The 24,320-nt window shown below is 39.1% G+C and overlaps 1 protein-coding gene across 1 annotated transcript in view; it reads left to right on the top strand.

Moving 5' to 3' along the window:
• The window catches only part of SYT7 (synaptotagmin 7), a 106,747-nt gene extending 90,262 nt beyond the window's left edge, over positions 1 to 16,485 (top strand). The window contains exons 9-12 of the mRNA XM_070934901.1: positions 1,583 to 1,752; positions 3,453 to 3,567; positions 5,699 to 5,898; positions 16,381 to 16,485. Of these exons, the coding sequence (XP_070791002.1) occupies positions 1,583 to 1,752; positions 3,453 to 3,567; positions 5,699 to 5,898; positions 16,381 to 16,485 (590 nt within the window). The remainder of the gene's footprint in view (positions 1 to 1,582; positions 1,753 to 3,452; positions 3,568 to 5,698; positions 5,899 to 16,380) is intronic.
• The last annotated feature ends 7,835 nt before the right edge of the window (positions 16,486 to 24,320 follow it).

Here is a 24,320-nt window from a genome sequence, read left to right as displayed (position 1 = left end):
CAAAAATCAGACTTCACTCTAGCTCCCTTTGCCTTGCCTGCTAAGCATTTGGGAATATTTTCAAGGATTTGCAAGTAATTCGAATGCTGCATAGCTCAAGTAAATGCCATCAATATTTTAAAATAGAATCATTACGATAATGTGTAATTGACTAGCTGAAAGGAGAAAAAAAAACTCTGAACAGTTGTTGTGAAAGAAGGCTTCTGAAACAATCAAGTTACCCTTCCCTTTTAAGAGCCCATGAACAGAATTGTATTAGCTGAAGCCTAGAGGCCAGGAGACAAGAAAAGGTAAGTCTTCCCACCTGTGAAAAAACAGACTGTTAATAAACTGTTCAGAGTTTATTGAGGTAAAATGAAAGACTGCTTTTTTATTACTTCAAACACATGATTGTTGAACTGGATATTATCTCAGCTACCAAACATAGATGAAGGTGAGGGAGCATGAAGCTCCAGACCTGAGTTTAAAGTAATGCAATATCCCAGTAGGGAGATTCTGTGTGAGATTGTTCTCATTCTCCCAATATAATAGGGATACCATTTTTGTGCCATATAACTGTAAAGAATTCAGTATTGACGTGGTCTATGACAAAAGGGTTTTTTTTTTTACATCACAACAAAAAACCATAACTATTGACCACTCCTAATGAAGACTGAAGTAAAAAAGCTTCTTTAATATTTTAAATATGGAAATGTGCATGTACTGAGGGCATAAGCCTTCAATTGTTGTACATATAATAGCATCTGAGTATTACGGGAATTGTAATCCAATGTACTGAAGGATGTCGAGTTGAGGAATACTACATTCTCTATCAAGTCATCCCATGGTTTACCTATTTCATCTGGTCAGTTTGTGTTACCTTCTGTCTCCTTTACTTTAGCCAATTGTCTTAACTCCTGCCAAGTTAGATCATGCCCTTATTCCATTATATTTAGTACCATTCTCCAGGGAAACAGCAGTGTATTGCATTAACATCGAAAGAACAAAATTCTTCACTTGTAATCTAAGTGCAAATTATGGATGAAGACCAGGATTTGTCCTGGCTCTTAGAACAGTCAGTCAGTTCTCTGAAGCATCAAGTTGGATTAATAAAACTTTATTGCTACTCATTAATCTAGAAGATGAGAGCCAGTTTGGTGTAGTGGTTAAAACAGCAGTCTAGAATCCAAGAGACACGCATTCTAGTCCTGCGTTAGGCACAAAGCCAGCTAGGTGACCTTGGGACAGTCACTGTCTCTTAGCCTTAAGAAAAAGGCAAACCATTTCCAGAAAATTGCAAAGACTAGTCCAGGCATACTCCAGAGACAAGATGGACTTGAAGTCACAGGACAAAAAAAAGTCTAAAAGACTAAAAAGTTATCCAAAGCTACAAGATTATCTGTAAGTATAGTTGCTGTTATCTTTATTTTGATTTGATATATTACTATGGAAAAGACCACCGTGTAGAAGGGAATGACTGTCTTCAGATGAAGCCATTTTTACATTTCAAATTCTTGTTACTCTGCTTTAACTATATTTCATCTCTCGTTTTCTTTATTTCTCTCTGTCTCTTTCTCACCTGCTGCTCCTTTGCTTTCATCAGGTTTTCCATATGAGAAAGTGGTTCAGCGGGTGCTGTATCTACAGGTCTTGGATTATGATCGGTTTAGTCGTAATGATCCAATTGGGGAAGTTTCCATTCCTCTCAACAAAGTGGACTTGACTCAGATGCAGACATTCTGGAAGGATCTAAAGCCCTGCAGTGATGGCAGTGTAAGATACTAGCTTTGCTTTGTAACTTTGCACATTTTTCCTAGCATGGCAAGAGGAGATCAAGGTTTTAAAGTACTATTGATGAGATCCTTCCTGCTTTTCTTTATAATGCCTTAAATAAGGGCATAAAACCTTAATACCTACAAGATGTCAAGTATGGTTATAGATACCATGCAAGGCAGATACAGTCAGTGAGAGAAGCCTAACACCCACCTTTAATGCTTCTGAATGTAATTACTTGCCAGCAGCACAAAACACATATGAAGTTTGCTGGTTACATTCACTGAATTATTAATATTATTATTATTTAGGTTATGATGAGAACAAGACAGAAGAGAAGTAAACATATATACACAGTCCACATAATTATAAGTAAAACTTCTAGGGGGGGGGGGGGTACGGCAGTGGCTTTATAACTGGATGTCCAATTAAGCTATCCAGGCAATTGCCTCTCGAGTTGCTTCATGCAAATCTTCTAGGGAACCAGAGAACACACGTCATTGGCAATCTTGCACAATATAATTAATAGTTTGCACATCAGCACCCACAATCACCACAAAGGGAATCTTTCTTGCTGGATGGTATTGCTACAATGAAGAAACTATATCTGAAAGAAAAGGCATCCCGTTATTTTTTTTTAAAAAAAGACAATAATAAATGCTCCTAACAAGCATTCCTTTTTTTTCCAATTTACTCAATCCAAGAGCAAAATGATTAATCTTGCCTCGCTTTTGAATTCTCATGCTTATTTATACTATCCTATTATAATCCAAACTGGCATTCCAGAACACAGCTACCAGCCGTAAGTATTGTTGGTCTTGATTATGAATACAAATAATTATTTCAGCCAATGCCAGGGAAATATTTTTACCATTTAGCACAAAGGTACAAAAATAGCAGCTCAGGAGCTGCAAATGTCTTACCAACATGCTTTTGTGCCCCTGTAGATTCTTTTATAAGTGCCTTTGATCCAATTTCTGCAGTGCAGAAGGGCTAAAGGGACAAAAAAGTCCCTTAAGATTAGCAGATAGAGATAGTCAGCAGTATACAGTCACTTAACAACCATTTGAAGTTACGTCAGACCTCCCCGGGGGTACTTACAACCAAGTTCTGAACTTCCAGTGCCCCTCCCCCCCACAGTCACATGAATGCATTCTGTGCACTCAGCAACCAGACTACATTTATGACCATTTGCAATATCCTATAGTCATGTGACCACATTTTTGCCCAAAACTGGCATTTACGTCCAGTTTTCCACAAAACCAGTCAAATGGTTTGCTTAATGATCACAGCATTCACTTAACAACCCCGATATTCATTTAACAGTTGCAAAATCACTACCAAAAGATTGTAAAATCCCTTTGGTTGTGTGGGTGACCCCCTTAATGACTGTCGCAATTTACGATCCATTATGATCACAAGTCGAGGACTACCTAGTCAAAACACTTGTTTCAACCCTTGCTTTGCTCACTGTAGGAATGCAATCTCCATTATGCCACACAAAGCAGGCTGTGGCTGTTGACCTGATGAAATTTATGATGGAAAACATGTGAAGCTGTATTCTGTATAGAATGAACGGACCAACTCTTGAGGGATGCTCAGAAAACTTCAGTTCTGAACATGGTGAACCTTTAGAAGGGGCATCAATGATGTCCAACATCAGACAAGATTTCCTCATTTCTGTTCATTCTTCTTTCTAGGGAAGCCGAGGAGAACTCCTTCTGTCCCTTTGCTACAATCCTTCTGCTAACTCCATTACTGTGAATATTATCAAAGCTCGGAATCTTAAAGCCATGGATATTGGGGGAACATCAGGTATCGAGTTCCAGAACAGTAGCAAATAACCCCAAGTCAAAAGTCATCCACAAATTAACCTTTTCCTCAGAAGCCTGGGCACTTGTATTTGTGGTAAATCTGGTAGAAAACTGTGAAATATCAGAATATCTTTGATGGTCAGACCTTTTTCCTCCAGCTGTGGTGCAAGAATTGTGTGTTATTTATGTTTTACATCAACGGCTGACAGAGATGGTGCCATCTTAGCTCATCCAGTAAGGAGAAAATGTATAAGGGATTTTTCCTTTACCATGTGTAAGGGAAAAAATACTAACCATTACCATGGCAGTATTCCATTTACAAGGACAAAGGTCGTCCTAAAACAACAGGTGCCACATAGCTGAAGAGTCCTTTGAAGGTCTGAAAAGACAACATCAACTTTAGTTTAGTTTCTATAATTTAAAGTGAAAAATAGGTCCAGGGCATTATCCGATGTGTCCTCCTTACTGAAACTTCAATTAGGTTATGTCTTATTACTGTATCATGGTGAAACTACTAGGGAAGTCCGTGCATAGTATTTTTACTTTTATGAGGGGAAAAGTAGATATAAACCTTTCAGAACATTCAATGGGAACAACAAAGAACTTTCCCCATGATATATGCATCAGCTCCATCTTTGCAGGATTTTTGTTGGCTCATGGATGAAAGGATACATTCAAAAGTATTTCTTTTCATTTCTAATAATTGTCAACCTACCACAAGAAATATTGTAAGAGAACAGAAAAGTAGTTTCCAATTTTTCTGTCCACTTGTGGGAGGAAGCTTTCTTTCCTAAATTCCTCTAAGGTGGCTAAAGGAATCATAGGAATTTTGGACAAAATCTTTCACTGCGGGAATCAGCAACTTAACCAGCCATATATTGAACGTATGACTCAAAAACTACCTTATGTTGCTGAAATTTGGTGGCAAAATGGTCAAATTTCAGCAGGGTGGTTTTGTTTGGTTGGTTTTTATAGATTAAAAAGTGTGTGTGTGTGTGTGTCCCTAATATTTGGAACAAGCATTTGGAACAATAGCATGACTCATTCTGCATCATTTTAGAATACTGCCTGTAAATGGGAAATGTCAAAATTAATGAATTATTTAAATAAATAGGCTGGAAAAAATGTCCATGTATATCAGAGGTAAGTAACCTTTTGAGCTTCAAGAATTCAGTGTGACATTGAGTGGTGGGTTGATGGCTGCACATCCCCATGCATAAACGAAGTTGACCAAGTGGGGGAAATGGACAAGGCTGTCTTTGGCTTTCCAGTCTACAGAAGAATGGTTAAAAGCCACAGGTGAGCTGACAATTGCCTACATCTAGCTTGAAACAACTTACAATATTGTAATATTGAGAGGGACGTGGTGGCTCAGGGGCTAAGATGCTGAGCTTGTAAATCGAAAGGTTGGCAGTTCAGCGGTTTGAATCCCTAGTGCTGCGTAACAGGGTGAGCTCCCATTACTTGTCCCAGCTTCTGCCAACCTAGCAGTTCGAAAGCACGTAAAAAATGCAAGTAGAAAACTAGGGACCACCTTTGGTGGGAAGGTAACAGCGTTCCATGCGCCTTTGGTGTTTAGTCATGCCAGTCACATGACCACGGAGACGTCTTCAGACAGCGCTGGCTCTTCGGCTTTGAAACAGAGATGAGCATCGCCCCCTAGAGCCAGGAACAACTAGCACATATGTGCGAGGGGAACCTTTACCTTTATGCTGCTATGCAGCATCTCATATTTGATTTTTTTTAAATGGTACAAAGTATTCACAAACTTGAACATAGCTCTCTTTTTTTGCAACTGTAATGTATCTTTTCTGGGATTGTATGGGCACCCTTGGCAATGGCAGGACTGCTTTAAGGAACTATAAAAATACTACATTCATGCCCCCACAGGCTCCAAATGGACTAACACCAATTCATTTTTCTCTGTAGAACTTAAATTTACAATTGGACCTTTTACTATAAATAAAATGGAACCTTGTACTTTCAAATTTTGTTTAAGTGCATCATACTGTAAGAAACAAATGATTTTTAGCAGGTTCAGTAAGGGTGATAAGTACTGGCATGTTCCCTCTACAACTCACAGTGTTTCCTCAGTTAAATCCTGGCAATCATGTCCATTTTCCTTGCATCAGATCCCTATGTGAAGGTGTGGCTGATGTACAAAGATAAGCGGGTGGAAAAGAAGAAGACAGTGGTAATGAAGCGATGCCTGAACCCAGTGTTCAATGAATCCTTCATGTTCGACATCCCCACAGAGAAGCTGAGGGAGACCACCATAATCATTACGGTCATGGATAAGGACAAGCTGAGCCGAAATGATGTCATTGGAAAGGTAGGTCATCCCTTTGGCTGACGATAAGCTCCTTGCTTATCAGAATTTAGGGTTTGCGTTCCTCCTCAAATACTCATGGTTTCCTGTCAGAAATACTATTAGTGCTTTAGTTTTCTTGCAGCTTTATATCAACTAAATCCCTCCACGTGTATTTGATCAGATATATTTTATTAAAACCCCTTTTATGATAAATGTAAGCAAAACAATTTCAAATCACTGGGAAAGAGCAACTTTGCAAAAAGAAAATTTGCTCCCACAGCTAAATAGCAATGGTAGAAGGTAACAAGAAGAGATGAGACAATCTATAGGAACAGAGGATGAAAACTAATTATAATGATAATGGAAGATACAAGTTCCATATAGTAGTTAGGATTAAAAGATTATGCCAAAAGCAGAAAAGGGTGAATTATAATTGAAATTTCATGGCTGGACTTTTAACAGTATATTTGACAGTGCTTCAGGTGGAAAGAACAGAGTTTTGACTCCCAAAGGCTTCCAGCTCCCATTTTGACCCTTACTTTCTCTCCAAAACATTCAGTTGTAGTTTAATATTCAGAGCAATCCTAACTCCCTTGAGCAGCCATTTCAGGAAAGAACAGACGGGGTAGATAGTCCATTAGGATTGTTCTGCCTACCACTTTAGTCCTAAGTATATTTCTATTGTTCCTAGCAATAGAAACCAGCAGAAGACCGAGGAATAATTCATGGCTTGGTCAGGAGCAATACAAGACAGATTTGGATCCAATTGTTTGTCCTCTTAGAAAGCCCTGAGTCTTTTTTTCCACCACACCAATCTGAAGAGTAGGTAACTAAATTATCTCTCCATTACAAACAATTGAAGTGGGATGTGATAAAAAGAAAGCAAATTTACTCTACTATAGCCAGACATTGCTCCTGCCTTCCTGGCACAAGTAGTGCTTACAGCTTGTCCCACTTTAAATTCTATGTCTCAAATGTCTACAAGAATAGAACAGTAAGAGATTTGTACTAAATATATCTTGATTTGCCTCAAAATATTCCTGCAGTCCTCATCCTTCTGGAGTAGAGAAAATTTGCTTAGGATAAACTTGAATCTGAGTCTCTAGCAAAAATCTTAAATTAACAGTTAACTGGATATAGAGCTTTGGGCATTCTATGTGCAAACAATGTGTGTGCTGCCAACAACTTAATTTAATTGTTAGAGATATCACAGCTGGGCATTGAGATAAAATTAAGAACAAATCGGAACCAACATATTAGCACAATTCCTTGGCATGTCCAGCACTTTCTGTTACAACTTAGTTTAGCATTCTGATTTGAATCTGCACAGTGATTCTAATAAATAGTGTTATATTGTGACTTCTGCTTTAAATCAATTTGTGGAAAATATTAGTCAAATAGATCCATCCAAAGCTTATAATTTGTAGTATGGGATAGTAGAATAATGCGAGCTAGATGCTTGGCAACATAATCACAAAATTATATGTCATGCTTCCTTACCCAATGCCATTTTGTACTATTTTTTTTTTCAACAGGGTCAATTATACTGTGGCATTTTGCAATTCAATGATATATTGTATAACAATTTAGCTTAATGAATTTCAGGAAATGTTAAATGCAGATTTGTTATAGCCGGAGAACTGACTTCTTGTTTTAAAATGCAAGCTTATATACAGCACTTTAAATAAATTAATTAGCTTTAAATGTGATTTACATTAAATATATATCATTCTGTTCTCATTAGTGAATAATAATAAATTGACATCCTAATCTTGATGTTTGATTTGTGCCACAGAGTGAAAGTTATTCCATAATATGGCATGATATTAAAACAAGTGGCGTGTATATCAAATTAAATCAACATAACATGAATTCAACATCAATAAGATGCCAATTTAAGCATAACAAAATTGTATAGTAATGCAAGCTTGATCTGGTTCTTGAGAAATTATTAACTTTGCTCAAGACCCCAGAAGTCTCTTTAGCGAAGTCCAATTTACTGAGGAAGGGAAGCAGACACAGAATACCCATTCTTGACGTTCATGAATTGTTTCTGTATGGAATTTCAGTAGAAAACCAGCTACTGTCAGACCAGACCAGGAAATCAACTCCACATGAAGGCTAAAACAACTTTTATTGCAATCGACAATAATAACAGAATCTTACAAATCTGATTATGCTATATCACCACCTACTACTACTACTACTACTACTACTACTACTACTACTACTACTAGTTTAGTGAATTAAGAAAGTGTCTGCCTGATCCATTTCCAAATATTATGTCATTTCTCTAGGCTTAAAAAAAATGTTTCAGCAGCTTTGGCCTGAGTGATAGTTCCTGTATATCTCGGACAGGGTCTTTAGATACCCCCAGATTATCTCATAGAACCTCTTTAGATGACCTCAGTAAATCTGGAAGTTCATAGACTGCCTGGACCAATGCTGTTTCAGGCTTGGAAAATAATGACCGTGCTCTGTGTTAATTTTCTGCAGGGTGGTCCTTTAAGTAAAGACCTCTTAACATCTTCCCAAATATTTGCAAAGGTATTTGGGGAAATGTAGGGAAAGGAAGGGTTTCATTCAGGTTCTGATTAGAAAGGGAGAGATTCTGAACAAAGTTAAAGCTAAGTTTCAGTTACAAAACCCACGGTCACTAAATGGAATAAAACATCAAGATCAACTAAAAGCAAAACTTACGCAATTTGAGTATTAGAATAGCTCAGCTGCTTCAACCTCTGCTGAAACTATGTGATAATAATGAGTGACTGAATAATTACTATTGTCAACCTCCAGTCAAGTTATGAAATCACATGGCTTTGAGTGAGAGTCAGAAAGCTACATTAGAGATTCTGGAAGACAGATCTTGGCTGTCATTGTGGGGGAGAAGATGACACACAAATCCTCCATGCATCAGTATAGAAACCCAGTTGATAAAAATAACTGAATCTACCACAGGGATTAACACTTCTTAGCTTTGCCATGTAAACTAATTCTGACACCTCCAACACATTTGCAGAAGAGAAGAGAAATAAAGGCTGGATGGTAGCTGGTGTGGGTGAAAAATTCCAGCCAACAGGACAACACTTTAACTTCATACTGAAGATGTGAAACCCGGGGCAGTTACATGGGAGTAAAAACTGGAGATATATCTCTGGGTTCTGTTGTGTCTGCAGCAATGATGCCAAAATGATAATGGTTATGTCACCATGCCAATGTTATCATTATATATTTATAGCCTGACTTTTAATTCAAATACATATGTTGTAGCATTTGTCTGACAAATTTGTCTCACATATTTAATTCTTGCTATCACCCATCCAGAAATTCATATTTCTTAATGTAGTGTCTTTTCCCCCATGTGCCCATCATTTACAAGCAAAATGGTATGATACTATGGGAGATGGAGTTATAGTCCACAACATTGGGAAACCACCAGTTTAGGAAATACTGATCTGTAGAAACTTCATGTTCTTCAATGGGCCCATAGTGATTAATAACAGAAATAGAATCATAGGACTGGAAGGGACCTTGAAAGGTTTCTAATCCAACTCCCTGCCCAAGGAAGGAGTCCTTATTCTATTCCAGATAAATGGTTGTCCAATCTTTTCTTAAGAACCTCCAGCAATAGAGCACCCACAACTATGGGGGCAAGCTATTTCATTGACTAATTGTTCTCACTGTTAAGAAATTTCTCCTTTGTTCCAGGTTGGGTGTCTCTCTAACAAGCTTCCACCCATTGCTTCTTATCCTGCCCTTAGGTTCTTTGGAGAATAAATCAACCCCCTCTTCCCCATGACAGCTGTTCAAGTATTGGCTATCGAAGATGGCTATCATGTCACTCCTAAGTCTTCTCCTCATTAGGGTAATGAAGGTTCCCTTAGACATTCCTCATACAGTTTAGCCTCCAAACACCTTATCAACTTTGTTGCTCTTCTCTGCACTCTTTCTAGGGCCTCATCATCTTTTTTGTATCATGGTAATCAGAACTGTATGCAGTATTCCAAGTGTGATCTTATTAGTATGATATAGAGCAGTACTATCACTTCTTGTGATTGCGATGCTATCCCTTTGTTGATGCAACCTAGAACTGCATTGGATTTTTTGGCAGCTGCAGCACACTGCTAGTTCATACTTAAGTGGTGGTCTACTACCTAGATCCCTCTTACAATTACTACTGTTGAGCGAGGTACTGCCTATTCTGTAACTGTGCTGTGCTTTTTCCTGCCTACGTGCAGAACTTCACTTTTCTCAACACTGAACTGCATTTGTTGGATAGGACCCAATACTCAAGTCTGTCAAGATCCTTCTGAATCATGAGTCTATCTTCCAAAGTGTTAGCAATTCCACCCCCCACCCAGCTTGGTGTAGTCTGTGAACTTGATGAGCGCCCCTTCAATCCCCTCATCTAGGTCATTTATGAATATGTTGAAGAGCACTGCTCCTAAGGCAGAACCTTGAGGTACCCCACTATATACTTCCGTACAGTTGAAATTCCACTGAGCACCACACACTGACATTCATATATTTATATTTTATATCATTCATATATTCCTACGTATTCAATAATACATTGGGATTTTATTAGGAAATATGCTTCTTTAAACGTCAGACCCGCTGGCTATTTAACTTATTTGATCTATGAGCAGGGATGTTCAGTTTTCTATGACCAAGCCCAAGTAACTCTATCTAGCTATTTCTTTGTATGTTGAATGTCTTCATTTTTCAACTGTGCAGACCAATCTTCTCAAGATACTACATGCAGCTGTCTCATGAAGGGAAGAATGCATCTTTATGTCTTTTTCTTGAAGACTGGCAGCTGCTTCGCATGACTACTCTATTTTGTTGGGAAATTCACATTCAGCCTTTCTTTTCCTTTCCTCTCAGATGAAATCCCACAATTCTGAACAGTCAGCATACAACTGGAAATATAATCAGCTGTGACTCAACTGCACCTGATCAGTACACCTTCTGTGTTTATCTTGTCTTCTATAATTTTAGTATTCCTTTCCCAGAAAAGTATGCAAAACCAAGAATGTAATAGAAAGAAAATGTCTTATATTTTTTATCCAATGGTAGAAACGAAGTAGGAAACAATATGGTTTAGTAGATTATGATGATTATTAACACAGTCAGCCAGATGTTTAGATTAGATTTGGCATTATTGTTCATCACACAGTTGGCCAGATGTTCAGACTGATTTGGCATTTTTGTCTAACTACCAAGTCCTTCCCAAGGACCTGGGATAGGCAGATGTAGATGTTTGATGGTGTTACAGATATCATTACAGAATGTAAGCTGTTCTGAGGTGTTATGTGACACCTTTCTGTTTAAACCTTTCTGTTTAAATTTTAAAATCCCAGAGCACTTTAGCTTCTTTATTCTTTATTATTTTCTCTATTTTATGGTTCCACTGGTTCTTGCTTGCAGGCAAATGGTATTTCTTGCAAGTCTTCTAATGCATCATTGTTGCTACTTTGTCATGCCACTACTTCTGGTCAGTCTGAGTGATCTTCTTGCAGCAGCTAACTAGGAGCAGCTAACTGTTCCTTCAGCTTCTTTGCAGAGGTGGTGGCCCTGCTCTCTGTTGCTGTCTTCTGAATTCTGGCTTTGTACGCATTTGTTCTTAAGACTTGATCATTATTATTATTATTATTATTATTATTATTATTATTATTATTATTATTATTATTATTTATTAAAGAAATGTATATAGCCACACAGCTCATGCCTAAATGACTACAGGTGGCTTACAAAATTTAAAAACCTTACCACATGATTAAACCCTTTTTTAAAAAACACCCCCTCCCCCCCTCCCCCAATGGCAGTAACAACACAATTAAATCAGGCACTTGATTGGCTGCATCTCTAAAAACCGTGTTTTTAGAACCTTTTGGAAAAACAACAGGTTAGGAGCCAACCATACCTCAGGGGAATAATTTTCCACCGAGAAGGGCCTTTTTCATGGTTCTACCATATGGCAATCCCTTTGATGGGACCTAGAATTCTCTCTAGGTAAAGAATTCCAAATAATGCATATCACCAAACAAAATGCTCTTCCCTGACTTCTAGGAAAGCACAATGCAGAATATTGTGGAATTTAAATGTAAAATAAAAGTCTTTTTTTCCCAATAGGTATAATCCCAGAAAAAATAAATACAGTAAATAAATAAGAAACTTTAATAAGATACATGTTCACAGCAGCAGGAATACATTTAGTCTAATACTGGAAGAAAGATACAATTCTGACAATATCTGATTGGGAACTTAACTTGAGAGCATGCAACAATGGCAAAATTAATAGTATATATTCACATCAGAAGTTTAACCAATTTTAAGAATGGCAAGTATAAACACATACTGTATAGTCTGGCTTTTAAGGGGTCCAAATGCTTATAAATATTGTAAATTAGCAAAAGCACAAAAGAGGGAAGTTAGAAGCCAAATGGTCTTTTTTTCTCTTCCTCTTTTCCTCTGTATTTTAATTGTTATCAAATTTGCTTTGTTCATTTTTCCCCCTCTTTTCCCTTCAACATGCAGAGATAATATTAAATAACAATACAATAGAGACCTTAATGCTAAGTAATCAGCTCAAGACAGAAATTTATTGTACTCTACAACAAATACTGTGATACAATCTGGAGGAGCTTTTTAATGGTGTATTCAGTTTTGGATGAAAAAGCTAAATAATCTTATGCTAATTAACACTGACATTTTATATCATAATATTGATATAATGCATCTCTCTTTTTTTAAAAAATGGTTTAAGCTAACTAAACAGTATTGAAATAATATAATGTATTGTTCAAGTTTTACAACAGTATAGATTTTACACAATTTTTAAAAATGAAAAAAGTTGTTCCTGTTACTATGTTTTGAAATGTAGGAGCCTATGAAAACAACAATTTTGGTCATATGCGAAAGAACCATTTGTATTGGATTCTGTGGGGTTGCTTTCAGCATATTTCTATTTTGTATATCCAGATGAATTAATGCTTTAGCTAACATTGCCATCATAAAATATAGAAAACCAGTCTAAATAACCCTCTGATCATATCTTAAACCGGGTTTACATAACTGAGCTGCAGTCCTGTGCATCACAACAAATGGCATTCTGACTACATTTAGTTTATTATGTAAAACAACCAAACAAAAGATCTTCAACTAGTTGAAATATAATCTTTGCTTAAAAATAAACCACCACAAAAAAGAAACCTTACCCTTTAAATTGCTTGTGTGAAATAATAAACTTATTAAGCGTAAAGAAAAACAGAATCCAGGCTTTCTTTGCCTACTTCTCTCACTCTTCAACTTCTTTTATACTGATTTGTCAGAAACAAGCCTCAGTATCCCCTCTTGCACATTTGAGAAGATGGAATATCCATCAGTTAGTGTGAGGGCCCTCTCAGACATTGCCCTGTTGCAGGAAAATTAACTCCATCTCTCCAGAGCTCCATTCTTCTGTGTTCCAATTCTCTATACCATAGGACAGAACCCTCCTACTCCAAGAGGAATTCTTACTATAGATAAGCCTCTTGACCTCACTGATATTTACGTTTCTACATTATACACAACTTCCATCCCAATGGCATAGAATGAGCCATGGTTCTATTTTAATCACGTAGCTGGGCATATGCAGCTGACCTTGGAGAAAATGTGAAAGAACCATTTGGGCAGTGTTTAGGGTGGGGGCTGAGGAAGACAGCACCTGTTAAAGGGCAGGTTGAACAGACAAGAGACAGAATGGAGAAAAACAACTCAAAACATCTCTGTCTTGATTTTGTTTAGTATATGATGGGATAGAGAGAGAAACTTGGACATGTTTTCAAGATTCTGTAGTTCTAGCCTACATCCATAGGCTAGAATTACAGAATCATTCCTAGAATTAGCATTCCTAGAATCCCTGCAGGGTCTTGTTTATTGACTTGTCCTACCTTGACAGGCTGATATTCTGCCTCCTTGGGAATAAAAGATCCCTTTAAGCAAAATAAGCACATGGTTAGGGCACCAAGGGAAGGAGGACACCACCGAGTTGTTCCTCCTATCTCTAGTGCTACACCTAACTTCAATAAAAAAATTTGTAATAGTCCTTGGCTGAAATGTCCAACTTTATTTTATTTTATTTATTCAATTTCTATAGCTGCCCAACTTAACCAAGTGACTCTGGGCAGCTTACAATTCTAAAATTATAAAACAATTAAAACAATTTTAAAAACAATAAAAATAATATTGTTTACATTGTTTAAAAAAAGTTTTCTTTATCATGGCGAATGACTAAAATTTAAAGGGTTGGCATGAGAATTTTGCTTCCATCAAGGGTCACCATTGTTGGGCTCTGCTTAGGCCATCAGTTGGCCCTAATGCAACCCTGCAATACCTCTGCAATACTGATTGGGAAGAAGCTCTAATTTTAATGTCCAAGTTCTTTTTGCTTTCCTCTCTATAGTATTTTTTTCTTATCTGATTTTAAGTAATAGAAGTCTGCCAATCCAAGATAGGATGCCCTTGCAACATTTAAGCAAATTGATGACAGCCAGATAACAGGAAATCAGGAAGGGGAAAGGGGGCCACAAGAAATCTTGATGAGTGCCCCAAATCAGAAAAGCAACAAAGTTTGCTTCGTGCCAGTTCCCTGTGAATAGCACACACTCACAGAGAAGTAAACTGTCCATCCCAGTAACATCTTCTTAATAATGTCAAATAGTCAGGACAGCCTGCTGTAGTCCTGTTTTTTTTTATTTATTTTTTATTTATTTTATTTGATTTCTATACCGCCCTACTCCCGAAGGACTCAGGGCGGTGCACAGCCAAACAATAAAATACATACATACAAAATTTAAAAGTGGAATTAAAATCAAATTAAATAGTTTTGGCCCAGACAAATTAAAACCCCAATCAATTTAAAACCAATTTTAAAATTTGAATATATAAAATACTAAAAAATATTAAAAATTAAAAATTCTTTTATATAAGACGGAGAAAATTAGGCCACGCCCGCCTGGTGAAATAAAAAGGTCTTTAAAACACGGCGGAAGGTGCGCAGATCCGGAATCCTCCGTATCTCCGAGGGGAGTTCGTTCCAGGTAGTAGGTGCCCCCACAGAGAAGGCTCTCCCCCTGGGGGCTGCCAGTCAGCATTGTTTGGCCAACGGCACCCGGAGGAGCCCCTCTCTATGGGAGCATACTGGCTGGTGGGAGGCTATTGGTGGTAGTAGGCGGTCCCACAAGTACCCAGGTACTGAGCCATGGAGCGCTTTAAAGGTGGTAACCAAAACCTTGAAACGTACCCGGAAGATCACCAGGAGCCAGTGAGGTTTGTGCAGGAGGGGTGTTACAGGGAACGCCATGTCGCTCCCATTACCACCCGTGCGGCCGCACTCTGCGCCAGTTGGAGCCTCCGGGTGCTCCTCAAGGGGAGCCCCATGTAGAGAGTATTACAATAGTCCAGGCGGGAGGTGACGAGGGCATGAGTGACTGTGCGTAAGGAGTCCTGATCCAGAAAGGGACGCAACTGGCGAATCAGGCGAACCTGATGAAAAATCCTCCCGGTCACGGCCATCAAGTGCTCTTCTAAAGACAGCCGTGAATCCAGGAGGACGCCCAAGTTGCGCGCCCTCTCCGTGGGGGCCAATGATTCGCCCCCAATAGTCAGTGATGGCACCAACTGACTATATCGGGACGTCGGAAACCACAGCCACTCGGTCTTGGATGGGTTGAGCCTGAGCCTATTCCTCCCCATCCAGATCCGCACGGCCTCCAGGCACCGGGACATCACTTCAAGGGCATCGTTGGGGTGGTCTGGGGTGGAGATGTACAGCTGGGTGTCGTCAGCATACTGGTGGTACTTCACCCCGAAACCACGGATGATCTCGCCCAGCGGCTTCACATAAATGTTGAACAGGAGGGCGGCACCCCGCATATGAAGGGCCTCGGGGTCAACCTCTGCCCCCCTGTCAACATAGACTGTGACCGGTCAGAGAGAAAGGAGGAGAACCACTGCAACACAGTGCCTCCCACCCCTAACTCTTCCAACTGGTGCAGCATGATACCATGGTCGATGGTATCAAAAGCCACTGAGAGATCTAACAGGACCAGGACAGAGGAGCACCCCTTCTGTTTTAATGCCATTGTGAAATCAGACAGCTTGAATAATTAGAAGCCTGATCATCTGAAAGTGCCCTTAGCCTGGGAGAGCACACTGTGCAATGGAGAAGTAGTTTCTCTCAACAGCTACCTCATTTCTTGTCAAAATGAGTGTCCCCAACCCCCCCTTGTTTTATGCCCAAGCAAAGAAACAATAGATTTAGCCACTTCTGTCTCATCTACTCAGGGCTAGCAATTTCATAGCAGGCAATTATGCAAGCACTAAGATATGTGCTAAAGCTGACCTGTTTGGGAGGAGGAGGTGCACAGAGCGGTAACTCAGGGAAGAGGTGGGGATAAGAATGAATAGTGTGGCTTTTGACCAGTCCTGTCGTCTAATTTGTTTCCCTGCCCCCATTAGATCTACCTATCGTGGAAGAGTGGACCAGGCGAAGTAAAGCACTGGAAGGATATGATTTCACACCCTCGCCAGGCGGTGGCACAGTGGCATCAGTTGAAGGCTTGAGAGGCAGAAGCCAAGGACTCGCTCTGGGGTTCGGTGCACCAAGTCAGCATTTATTGGCTACACTCTCATGACAACTTTATGCACAGCGGCTGCACTGAGGTGTCCTCGTGAGAGAAAAGCTTGGGGATGGATGAACAGAGGCTAAGAGAGTAAACCTGAAATATGTACTTTAAAAAAAAAAAAAAACCTCTGGGTGTGGGAAAGTGATGTCAGTGCCCCTTATGCTGGTTCAGCAGCACATACTACTATGAGGAGCATTGTTACCACCCAACCTCCTGCTTTAGCCTGTCCTTCAGACTCCGTGCTTAGCAAGAACAAGCAAGAGAAAGAGATGGAACAGAGAAGAGCCGCTCTCCAGGGGCTTCAGCCTAGAGAAGTGAAGCCCTGGTTTGTTTGAGCATGCAGTGTGGCACGGACTTTGAAATAATGGGAGGAGAGGAATCTGTGATCGCCATACAAGACTGCCTATGCGTTCTTCCAGCCAAAGGCCCATTAGAATGGTAGCCTGCCCTGCCATGAGAAAGCTAGCCCTCATCTGTGGGTGCACAGACTTGAGAGGGGGAATGGCAAGATCACTTGCTCTGTTTCAGTGGAGATGGCTTCATTATAATTCAATACAACTTGTAAGAGTAATAATATAAATAACAAGGATGGCTAGACCTTTATCCTAGCCAGGCCTCTCAGCAAAGCAGAGAGGAGCCATGATGCTCCCATAGCCCTCTGGGTGCATTTTGTCTGTGTGTGAGAGAGAGTGAGAGAGAAGGAGTGAAGGAGGGAGACTGATTGTGAGTAACTGAATGTGTGTGTGTGTGTGTGTGTGTGTGTGTGTTGTAACTAGGTATGAAGAGCATTTATGTGTCCCTTGTGTTTTCTTTCCCTCAGCCCCAGAGAAATTGTTTTTCTAAGAGAATGGATTGTCAGCCTCGCAGGGATCAACAAGAATTTATGCCATGTGAGAAAGGAAAGCAGTTGATTTCCAGGCTTGGAGTCAAAGGGAAAAGAGAACAGTGAGAGGCAAAAAAGCTATTTTGATGGCCCACAGATCTAGAAGCCTTGAAGTACATGTCACAAACTAACGTTTCTTAGAGAGAAACTAATGTTTATTTATTCCTTTGAGTTTGATCTATTAATGGTGAAGAGACATGTTAAATTCTGCTGAATTTTCTCTGGCAAGCAGATCAAACTGATCCCTCACAACTTGTTCCATCCAATCAGCCATAAGAAGTCTACCTATTTCAACCTGCACTGGCACCATCTTTCTTCTCCATCTTGGTGTCCAAGGCTGGTATTTGCCCAGACCAGAGTCTTGCCACTGGAACAAGCGTGCAGCAATACTATTAACCAGTCAGTTTTCCACTAATTGTAAAATAGATTGCCTCGTAATGAACACCTCATTAACAACTTACATCACTCATGAGTGTATGACTTTTTAGAGAAATGTACACCTCCACTAAGTACATCTCAGGATATTATTTTATATACTAAAATTACCCCTGCTTGCTAATCAGAGGCCCTAGGTGTCCTTTAGTTACTTAGATCTTGACTTGTGTTTTTTCCCCCCCAGATTCTAGAACATCTTATGGTCTCCTAATATTTTCTCCTGATATCATTATCATTTTTCCAGGTAGTCAGCATAAAAAGTTATAAGACAAATGTGTTGAAGCAGGGATAGAGGTACTCTGAAAATGAATCACTGTAGCTAATTTCTGGTTAATCCACTCAACATAGAATGTATTAAAATCAACACTTTCACCATCACAAATTTAGCATATCCTGCGTGTAATAATTAAACAAAAGTGAGCCTAGCTACAGTCCACAACTACTTTATACATGTTTGACAGCTTCCCTACTTTCCACCCCATATTAGGAAAGCTCAGTTTTTTTTAAAAAAGGATTGTCTAAAAATTGTTCATCATAAAGCATCCAGTGCTAACACTGCAATCCACCCCACCTCACCCCAACTCCTGATGAGTGCAGTGCAGTGCAGTGGGGACTGAGCAGCATTGTGATTTTTAACTGCATATTCACATAACTGATGTGTTGTGTTCAAAACTTAAGCTGCTATAGAAAATGGATGCCTTGATATATGTGCAAAACAGTTTTGTGGTCAAAGATGGCACTTGTTGAACATTTTTTAGCATCCATTAAACTATACTTGGATGACAATTAATTTCTGCTTTAATATGTCACAGACAAGATTGCATGAATCACTTCTGAAATAACATTTCCAGATTACTGCCAGGTGCTCTATCAAATGACAAGATGCTTCCACTCAAGACTTTTACCATGCAGTGTCACACTACTTAACCTGCAGAATTCCATGGAAGATCCAGATTATTATGTCTCCTTTGTCTCTTTTCCATGTGTTTCTCCTCCCCCCCCCCACTCCCCCCCACCCAGTTCTTTCAGGCTTTTTGTTATCATAGGAAATCTACTAAGAAGATAAAGAAATAGAATACCATAGCTCCAAAAGTAGAGCTAGGAACTCTCTTTTCAGTTTGCAATGATACGGCTGGAAGGAAACTCAAAATCATCATGCACTCATTTACTTGAGTAATAATTCTACTTCTGGTTTATCCCTTATTAATGGTCACTTTCTCTTAAACGTTACATGAGAGGAAATTATATGATCTTCCAAAGCAGTCTTCTCACTTATCTATATTCTTTGGAGTTTTCCAATGGTCACCTAAAATCTCCTCCATTGTTTAAAGCCATGATTCAGATCTTTCTCTCTAGCACAACAAACAAAAACAAAGCTGTTTTGTTATGAGTCAGTGCTTCAAATGAAATACGATAGTTATCATAAGAATTCTTGAATTATTTACTTAGGATCAACTATTACAAGATCCTCTTTCCTATCTTTATTGAGTTAAGGATGCAAAAAGTGCAGTCTGGGGTCATATGCCCTCTATGTACATCTCTTTTCTGGTCCAAGAACCCAGATTGGGAAAAAACAAAACTTGATCTTCTTTTGCATTGGGGGGGGAGGCTTAAGGAACAAAATGGACACCTTAAGCTTTGCAGATACCCAAGGCATTAACTTCAAGTAATAGTTTCTGCCCACTTTTGGCATACAACTCTATCCCTCAGTATAGCTCTTGAACCAACAGAAGTAGCACACCACTATCTCTAGACAGAGACAGACTAGTTGGTTCAGGATATTCAAATGGTGCTTTTGGCTTCTCATTCTTTTCCTCCATCGAACTATTATTTACTAGAATTTGAAAAGCATCCCTATAATGAAACCTATTTGAGAAACCTGCCTTAAAATGTCCATGGTTGGTCCCTACCCAAGGCAAGCAGCTGCAACTGGTAGATCTGCAGCATCAATAAAAAGCAGTAAGTTTTATCATACCTTTTGCTATTATGATAGTGTTAGTTGATATTTGTTCCCTACGATGCTTCTTAAGCCATCTCTGCACACAAGAGCAGTTACCTCTGCTGCAAGAAAGGATTCTGAATGCATGTTTTTCTGCAGGAACCCCAGGCAATAATGACTTCAAATGGGGGAGATTCAAGGCTTAGGGTCTCTATTGATTACATTTCCCTCAGACATTACCTTTATCACGGAATCTTCATTTGCTTCCCCTATAACACAATTTTAACAAATACACCCCTGGTCCCCTATGAGAGAAGATGGGCTTGTGGGTATTTTTAATTCACCACATTCCTTATCTGAAAATGATGCCAAGTCTTGAGATAATACATGTGACTATCGCTGACAGCAACATAGATAAAAACAATAAGTTTTAAAGCCTTCTGCTCTTCTATGAGCAATGGGAGATGAGATGTAGATAAATCTAGGAAAATGGAAGGGAGCATAATATTTGTTAGGTGGCACCAATGTTCTATTTTGATTTTTCTGAACGATTTTATTAGAACCAGAGGGCAGATTGCTAGCTCATATTAATCCATTTCTCCTGAGGACAGAAATGGCCAAACTGACAGGAAAGGTAGCACTGTTACAGACTCGGATAGACACCAAAACTGACAGAATTAGTTAAACATGATGTGCAAATGACAAGATCATTTTGCCAATGCTATCAAATTCTAAGGAAAACAAACATTTATCAATGATAACAGAAGGGATGGTAGTAGAAGGAGGATGTTCAGCTTGGTGACACCTGCACTAAGTACCGAAGTCAATGGATATCAGGATTCTGGCAACTTCTAGACTTTTCTAGATTTAATGCCAGAGACATAGACTAAACCCAAAATTGTGGTTTTGGAAAAGAATGGATGTTGGTTTAATATAAAATGGCTAGGTCTTCATTAACTCATTAATTTTGGTTGAAAGGCTAGGAATTGTTTTAAAGCTGCCAGCTTGGCTGGTTGGACTAAATTAGGGAAATCATGGGGATCAATCGATACTAATTTTGATGCCACGATGACTGCCTCTGAAGGCTACCTTCCTTGTACAATTGGTGGTCTGATCCAGAAAGGCCCTGCTTACATTCTTCTGTTGTTTCCCGGCCAATAATTTGCACAATCTTACTGCAATTTCATAATACCTGCTTCTTCTCCACAATGTTGTCCATCACCTCTTTTCTACACCTCTGTCCACCTTCTCGCCCTGTTCTTCACTTAAACTACCTTATGTCCTTTTAAGTCCTCTCCTCGCATTCCTCTCACTTCACACACAAAATTTATTCAGCTGTTTCCCTTCCCAAAAAAATACAAAGTTTATAACCAACCGCATTGCAGCACCTTGCTTCTTTGAAGTCTCTTCAGATAAGTTTTGTATAGAAAAAGATTATCAATAGTTTATAGTAGAGCATTTAATAACTCTCTCCAGTCTTGGCCATTGATCATGAGGACACACGAGCCAGCCTTTCACATGTCCTAGTGTTTAGTTTCTTCCATCAGATGGCTAATCCATGGATCTGTTTTGTCAAGGTGTTTGAGCAGGCTGACTTTTACAATGTGCATAATGTTTGTGATGGAGTTATAGGTATGTATTTTGTAGACTTAGTCAGTGTGTTACTGAATTTTCCCCATGTATGTTGTACAGATGCTTGAATTGTATTTCTGGCAGGCATATTTTTATACATATATCAAGACATTGCTAAGAATAATAAAGGCATGCAGAAATAAGAGAAAGACTCAAAATAACCAGAGAAGGTTTTAGACAAATCAGGAACCAGGAAAATTTGAATTGTAAAGTGAGTTTCCACCCTATGGCTTTTTTGAGGGCATGCTCTTAGCTGGGCCAGGAATTTAAAATCAAAGACCCCGTTTTTATATATTTATTATTCTGTTATTGGGGGAGCAGTGATAGTAAGGCATCAACTGGCATTTGTTTAATATATCTTGCTAGAGAAAGAGAGCATTGAAATGGACACGGCTTTATTTTTCTATTTTTCTGCCTCACCTGTATAGCTGTCATGCAATCAGATGCAAAAACAAAATGTTGGATACTGAAACAACAAAAAGAATTTTTATATCAAAAAAGGAACTGGAACATAGCTAACTTCCTATTGCAGTATTTTTTTTTCAATCCTGTTTCCAGTACTTTTTTCCTCAGCTTCTTCCTGACTTCAAAGTAAAATCTTTGTCACTGAGCTACTTTTTAAATTAATTATATGTTCATCATAGTTGGTCAATTTTGCCCAATATAACTTTAATTCCATCTTGCTCCTTTACAATTCATAAAAATATATTGGATGAGCTTCAAAACTCCATCAGTTGACCATATCAGGCTATTTAATGCAAGCAAAAAAGATAATCTAAATATAAGCCATTGACTGAAGCACTAAAAAGCTTCAGTTTGGAACAAAGCTATGTTCCAGTATATGTTTACAAAAAAAATTATTCTAACTTCAGATATCATTTGGAAGGTGCTTTTAATGGAAGTTGCCAGGATTGCTACAGACAGACAGAAATTGCAAAGTTTTAATTAATTTGCTAGATTTATCCATAAGAGACTGAAGTCATCTGTTCTTCTTTGTAGCTGCCTCATTACAATTCACTCAACAGCATTTCCACAAAAGGAAATATTAGCTGGATCTAAAGAGATCCTTTGAAGAAGGTTACCACAAGCTTCTTTTTTTTTTTTAAGGCTGCAGGTGTCACCAATCTTTGCATGGAAGCACTGATCATCTCCCAGATCCTGGTCCCTCTTGCCCACCTGTTCTGATCTAGGCTTCCTTAAGTATCAAGAAGCAGAGTCTTTTATTTACACGACTGTGAATTGTGTTCATTCACAGTCAGCACAGCTTTGCAAACAGTCTTTCAGGGGCATATTTATTAACACACCTTATCTCACTGGGAGAGCTGCCAGATAACTAGTTTCCAACCGCAGACAAGGCAAAACTTGGCACAGAGTCTTTTAAAGTCACGAACAGAACTTTCCACTTTGGCAACAACCGACTGAACGAATTGTTTCCTGCAAAAGCCCCCTCCACGTTCGCTCCTCTTTTGTTTCCTATGGGAGGGGCCAATCACCTCCAAGGTGTGGCTTTCCTCCCAAGTCAACTCTGCTTTCTTAGTTTTTCTTGTCTTCTGGCAGCTCTGTGCATGAGCACACTGGGAACAGGCTCCAACTCTTCTTCTGACTCACTGCTGTCTAGCTCCCTCTCTGCCTCTGACGCAGAGCCCTCTCCTGAGCTTTCCCTAGCCCCCAGGGCTGGCCCAAGTTCCTTCCCAACCTCCTCCCTGTCCGACTCTGCTGCCAGCTCCGCAGGCCACAACATCACCAAAGGAGGTAATCCAATCCGCAGATGAAACATAAAATTTTAAACCACACTCTGTCCATTTCTTCAGAGGTCATATACAGTCCTGGACTGTAGATTTGCAGTTTGTATGTCACTGCAAGCTCCAAGCAACATAACATTTATCATGACATTACAGCTTTTCATTTTAGATTCTCCACTACTTTCCACAATGGAAAGTCTAAGGAGTAATGGAAACGGGACACCCACAAGTGGGAAGGTTAGATAGACTCCATTAGTGGAAATAGACTCACCCAATGACCATGAGAGCACATACAGATATATGCTTTCCCAAATCAACAAAGCCAACAATTTTGGCTTGCTCCAAGCTAGTACTTTGTTCCCATCATTTTGGACGTAATGATATTCTTAAATAAATTGAGAGAAATATATGTCAGTTCTGCACAACTTGTAAGCCACCACGAAGGCAGAATTTGCTGATTATGTGGCAGCTTCTCAAATACTGTATTTGAGGGCCTTTAGAAGCCAAGTCTGAGATTAATCAAGCACTTTATTAGCTGTCAAACATTAACAAAATAAAAGGCTGTGGTGGGCCCCGTAGCTTGAAAGTAAACTTTAAAATAGCTGGTACACTATTGACAGACTCATCTGTACATGTGGAGCATTTCCACCTAAATCCCTCAGCCAGTTTGAAAGCAGCTCCAGACTTCAGTGAACCCCACAACCTCAGTCCTGCTAGGTAGTCATAGTGAGGAATTCCCCATTCAACAGTATGAAAAATTCTATCTTCAGCAAATGACTATTGAAGAGTAAGGAAATGGTATGAAATTATAACAAGAATTATGTAAAGAAGCTCACCTTCCAGCGTGGGCATAAACTTTCCATATCTCATAAATCATCTCAGCATCATAAATCATTTGTTCATAGGCTTGCATTTTTAAAAAATGGGGGTGGAGTGGCTTAACGGGGAATTGAGGGTCATACAAATATAAAGAAGAAATGTATGTGTATATATATATACATGTATATATGTTTCTCTCTGTGTGTATGTATGTGTGTGTTTGCATGGGTTGGTGGAGTTTGGCAGGACACTGGGTCTTCTTTCTATTTCTGCCATGGAGACAATTGAGGGGGAGGGGAGGTTATCAAGCTTCTCATTACCTC

This window comes from Pituophis catenifer, unplaced genomic scaffold (genome assembly GCF_029215685.1).
Source record: "Pituophis catenifer annectens isolate HBS135680 unplaced genomic scaffold, rPitCat1.0.hap2 SCAF_1, whole genome shotgun sequence".
Taxonomy (NCBI): Eukaryota; Metazoa; Chordata; class Lepidosauria; order Squamata; family Colubridae; genus Pituophis; species Pituophis catenifer.
This window is presented reverse-complemented; position numbering and strand designations above follow the sequence as displayed.